Consider the following 5900-nt stretch of genomic DNA (forward strand, 5'->3'; position numbering starts at 1 on the left):
TACATTTTAGTAGTCTTTTGGAGCTAGGCAAAGCTACCTTGGAGAGCTTGACTCCTTAGAGAGAGATCTTGGTATGAATAAGATGAATCATTTCTCCAATGTCTTGCTCTTACCATGTTTTTATAGTCATACTTATGAACTAGAGTATAGTTCTTTCATTATGTTCTTAGCATATGAACTAGCATATAGTTTCTATGTTATGAACTTAACATGTAGGACTTTATGCTTAACCATTTATATAACTTATTTAATTAGAATTAGAGATAAGTTGAGATGGTGGTTCAGCATTTCTTCTGATTTGCCTATGTCCTATGCTTGTCGATCCGTAGGGTCAGAGTCCTGGGTGGATATACGTAGTTTCCTTATACACGGGCGTGGTGCTTGGATATACAAGAGCCTTCAGATATGACGGTGCTCCACGGTTGAGGGGTAGGCGGTAGGTGGTGACAGCCCTTGTCCGTCCCCCCACGTTCGGGTATTCATGTACGAGTTCATAAAGTCTCCCTAGCTTGCTGGTAGACCAGTGCCCGAAGATCCCCCCATCCATCTTATACTTAGTTTGAGCTCTAATCATGTATTTTGTATGATCAATCGCTATTCTTTGCATGGCTATATTTTTAGAACAAACCTGCTCTGCTTAGGAATATGCTTTTATTCTTTCTTTATTTTATCATTGAGGTTGGCCCAAGTGTGTGTCCACTATCTTAAACCTATCATGTTTACCCCTATTATAAACCTTGGTTCACTTTACAAGCATTATTATCTTGTTCATATCCATGCTAGAATCTTTACCAATATGCCTTCCTTTGGGAAAATATAAATAACGATACCCTTAATACTTCTGGGTGAAATGTCACAATGATAGATCCGTGCGCTTGTGGATATTTTTCTATAATCGTTAAGAACTATTATGAAGACATTTTTGGCGGCATTACTAAAGACAGACGAACCAGTCACCCCTGCACCATCCGCTACTCCCATCATGGCCAAGTCACTCTACAACTACTCCATCCCCGCTGTCAACACAGGAGCGGGAAATTTTGAGCTGAAGACCGGCCTCATCACGATGGTTCAGGTAAACCAATTCTGTGGTTTGCCTAAAGAGGTTGCGAACGCGTACCTACAACACTTTCTCGAACTGTGCGACACCATCATCATCAAGGACGTCGTACCTAAGAGCATCAGGCTCCACTTGTTTCCTTTCTCCCTCGCGGGGAGGGCGAAATAGTGGTTCTACAAGGATCGGGAAGTTGTCAACACGTGGGAAAAATGTTCCACGGTGTTCCTCGCAAAGTTCTTTCTCATGGGCAAAACCAACGCCCTGAGGTGAAGAATTTCGAACTTCCAGCAAAACGCGATGAAACTAATAATATGATTAATTTCATTCTTGTTCACTTATACATTGTATATGGATTTATTTATCATGTTGATGTCGCTTGTCGCTATGAGATGACGACCGTAGATTATTTTTTATAATTGTTGCACTATATGAAGTTATGCATACATGACATTCATCATAAGCATATATATGCATTTCATATAAAGTTAATGGCCGGTCACTGCCATCGCACAGTGACTAGTACCTTTACATGGAGTTGCATGAGAGGTTGGCACCGCCCAACGTAAAACTCTCAATGGAGTTGCATCATAGCATGCATACATTATTACTCGCTGTTTTGGATAATTGTGATACTCTAGTCCTATGATAATGTTGGAAGTCGCTACATTGTGGAGCTGCACAATTTATTTGTTTGTTTATTTTTCTTATTATGGATGTTCATTTGGCTTTCAAATTTAATAACTCAACACGTGTGAGATGTGTCTATATTCATAGCCGTTGCTTGGTGAGTTTATCTTACCCCTTTAATTCTTTACAGGTGTTTAATCAATTTTGTCAAGCATGATGGGCTTGGGACTTAGATGGATGCACACGTCACTACATCACCACCAGAATAAATATTCATGTTTTAACAATTTAGTTCACAATGTGGCACTTGTCTAAGTTAAAGTAATGTCAAAGTTGACTTAACTGTGTTAGCTGAGATGTTATATTTTTGTGGTGTACGTCATAGAGTTGTTATTTAATCAGTTTATCTATATTTGTTGATGTTTTCTTTAATTATGCTTGAGACATGTGATTTTCGTTCTTGCTGCGTTTTCAAATAAGTGCTGCCCAAATTTTATAAGTTTACTAAAATATTAGTTTTGTAAAAGTAGTGTGTTACAAGGAGGTGCAGATGGCACTCTCCTGAGGGCCTCACGTCGGTCGGAAGTAGTGCCGGTTGGTCAAGAGGATGACACTTCTGTTAGTTCGGCAGATGCAGGAACACTCCCCCATAGGAAGCGGGTAGCTGAGCGGTGGTTGACTTACACAAACAATTCTTTTGTCAAGTCCTATATAACCCGAGCAATTTGCTATGCAGGCCTTTTAAAAATTGAAATTTCTATGCTTTAGGACAAACCCTATGAGTTATATTAACCCTTAACTCTTTAGCAGATCTAGCATCTTATATTCTCATCCTAATCTTGGAATGAGTTGCTAATGGTTGAAATAAAAATTATTTTCAGAATTTAGAGGTAGAATAACCTGATAGTAACTAGATCAAGGGAATGGGGTGGAATGGTAGGAAATCACCTATGTGAGGAAACGTAACTCGTAATTAGTTCGCCCTATGTAATAGGCATGTTATGCTAACGAGTATCGAAGAGAGCGATCTTAATCTCCTTATCTATCTCTCTATCCTTTTGAGCTCCTTATCTTCCCAATCTTCGGAATGTCTCGTAGCCTTTCCTTTGGACCACAAGAAATTTCTAATCTCCTTCAGAACCTAAGAGCAATCTTTATCCCTTATCCTACTCAAGAATCTCGGCAGAATCTCCTTTGTATCTTAGCCTTATCTCTCAATCACAGCAAGGATAGATAAAAAGGGTTACAAGCATTATTCACATCGGAGAAAGCAAATACCATACCAAGCACACCCGATAGTTTTGGATGACCAAACCAGATAGTGACAAGTTTAAAGGTACCAACACTCAACCTCGATGGATGGGCAGCACACAGACCAAAAAGTTAACCTCAGTACTCAACCAACTAAAGCCATACAGTCATGAACACGACCAACATAAAGGTTGAAATAGAACGGACAACACATGATGCCATCGCTGCTCCCGAAGACCAGCCATGTCTGCAAGGAAGTAGAGCTTTCAACCATGAAACCCATGGCGACGCGAAGAACCTCTGCCTTGACGAGCGACACGAGCAGAAGGCCCAGACGAAGAAGTACCTGTGAACAGAAAGACGAATGGTAAATACATGGATATTGACCTGTAAACTGAGAATGGAATTATAAACCAGAAGTATAGGACGTAACCTGCAGCATGAGAACTGGAAGCAAAAGAAGGACCCCGATACACCTCAGGTGAAGGTGGGACGACCTTGAGCGATACCGGACTATCAGGAGGAACTACTTCCAACGGGACAGGCTCTGCATAGATTGAACTTGGATAAGTTAGAACACTAGTAGCTGTAGCAAGTAAACCCAGCTAAGTAACACTACTACAGAAGTTAACTGTAGGGGCGGCTGCGCCAGCCGCCCTTCCCAGGGTGTTCCTACAGAGGGTGCCTCTATAGGGGCGGTTTCCTGACCGCCCCTGCAGCGCCCTCTGTAGGGGCGGCTGGTGTTTTCAGCCGCCCCTACAGTGCCCTCTGTAGGCGCGGCTGGTAATATCAATCACCCCTGTAGTGGACTTCTGTAAGGGCGGTTGTATCACCAGCCGCCCCTGCTATGTGTATTTATAAGGGCGGTTCAATCAAGAACCGCCCCTACAGTGGATTTTCCAGCAAAAAAAAATCAAATTCAAATCTGACCACATATATATATATATAATTCAAATTCGAATCTGACTGCTACAAATATACATATATACATCCACAAACATATGACCATTATTTAGAACATCATCAAAGCAACTGAGACGAGATCTATCTACTTCGGAGTCAGTGCCCACGCGCGCGCGAGCCGTGGTCCTGTGAGAGAGAAGAGCGAGAGCGCCGCACGCGGGGGCGGGGCGCTATAAATAGTGTTCTCGACCACCACAACTACTAGTACAGCACTTGCCTCGCTTCACTTCACTTGGTTCCCGCCCTCTTCGTTCTTCTCGCTCAAGAGCTAGCTAGCCCCCCGACCGGCCGGACAGTCAGCCCGCGGCACCAGGCTAGCGCCGCCTCCAATTAAGAAATCCACAAGTTCACATGCAAAACAAAGTCCAAACCGTTCGAAAGTCTGATCCAAACCATACCACAAGTCCACATTGTCATCAATGGCCTATGGCTAGCCTATCAGTCTCCCGAAGGTGTTGGTATAGAGGATTACTACCTAAGTCAGAAAGAAGATGATGGTAAGTGCCTTTATGGTACACAATCTGGTCCATTATGAAGTTACAAAGGTCGCCGACCATCTCTAAGAGCTTGTCATCCTTGTATGGGTTCCTTCTCGTGTCTTTATCTTTATCCAACTACAAGAGAACAAGTTTAGGTTTACTATATCACAACATATGCGAACTTTTCATACTACGAGCGAAGAGGTTCAAACTTACCAGATTGGGGTTTCTGTTGTAGCCACCGATGGTACTCATCATAATACATGTGTAGTATCCACAATGTAGACTCCCAGGCTTCTACTTGGGGCACTGTGTGTTTTGCATATGGAGATGTTAAGTAATGCTATTGACAGACACGTAATATATGGAGTACCAAAGTAAATGACACTTACCGCACATAGAGTTTTAACATACAACTTTTCCTTCCTATTTGGATGATGCCTCCCCTTATGTTCCTGGACATAGTGCCTGAATGCCCTGTTCCAATGGTTTTAGCAAATGCAACTTGTTAGTATCCCACATTGAACCTTACAAGTATGTATATAAACATAGTAGCTAAAATGAGGATTGTCGATATGTATACGTCTTGACAATCGCTATGAAGTCTTTGTATGTCTCGACTGGGAAATCTGCTGAATCAAAGACCCATGCCATGCTATGTGAGAGCCAGACGCCTATGCAAATCCAGTGATCGCTGCATGAATTTAGTCATAGAAGGAACACATAAGCTCTTTTGCATCGAACAAAGTATATTGAACAAAGCTAAGTATACAGTCAAACTTACTTGAAGTGGTATGGTATCCATATATTATCGTGTTGTTGGAGATTTTTAAAACATAGAGCAATGTATGCCGCAACCTTGAGGGACTCTTCCAATATTTTCTTGTTCCTGATGTCCTCTTTCTCCTTAAGTGTCTTTCCAGCTCCTAGTTCTTTGCAATCTAGTTTCCACTCTTTAGGGTAATTAAAATTTGTTGATGCTATAGGTGAAGGGTCTATATACCCATGTTTCAGAGCTGGCCTCTTTTTCACAAAGTCCGCTTGCATTCTATAAATCACGGCGCGGGTTAGTTACAACAAAATCAAAAGATTACATTCATATCATATCGAGAGGGCAAGGACTTACAGGCACCATATGCGAATTAGATTCATTTCCATTCGTCTGAGGTGGAAGCATGCCTGGATATCCCTAAACTCAATGGCAATTTGCCCACCTAGGGATCCAAATGTGCCGGTCGGGATCCATGCTTGTAAGATTTCTAGTTCTGTTATCTGAGCACGCAAGTACCAATCGTGGAACTTTCGCATTCCACGTGGCAAGCATTGTATGACTCGGTTTGGTAGGAAGTTCTTGCCTTTTCATATTTATCCGGGCAATCATTTGACCATTTGAGGTTATCAACAGCTGGATACTTGTTAAACCCTTTGTGCAGTTTGTTAGTGGTGCCCTCCTCAGAAGCTGGTGCTCTGAATTATTTTACTTGGTTCTTAGGCTTGAACTGGTCATGGGCCATCCACTT

General features: G+C 42.1%; 1 protein-coding gene across 1 annotated transcript; it reads right to left on the bottom strand.

The window, feature by feature from the left end:
* Nucleotides 1–3167: 3167 nt before the first annotated feature.
* LOC136545532 (uncharacterized) lies at nt 3168–5900 on the bottom strand. The gene is made up of 8 exons (XM_066537536.1): nt 5507–5900; nt 5165–5428; nt 4964–5074; nt 4773–4857; nt 4597–4689; nt 4377–4515; nt 3372–3485; nt 3168–3284 (listed from the first exon to the last, which is right to left on the bottom strand). The coding sequence occupies exons 1-5, from the start codon at nt 5686–5688 to the stop codon at nt 4678–4680; spliced, it is 654 nt and encodes a 217-aa protein (XP_066393633.1). The 5' UTR covers nt 5689–5900; the 3' UTR covers nt 3168–3284; nt 3372–3485; nt 4377–4515; nt 4597–4677.

The sequence above is a fragment of the Miscanthus floridulus genome, chromosome 3 (genome assembly GCF_019320115.1).
Source record: "Miscanthus floridulus cultivar M001 chromosome 3, ASM1932011v1, whole genome shotgun sequence".
NCBI classification, from domain to species: domain Eukaryota; kingdom Viridiplantae; phylum Streptophyta; class Magnoliopsida; order Poales; family Poaceae; genus Miscanthus; species Miscanthus floridulus.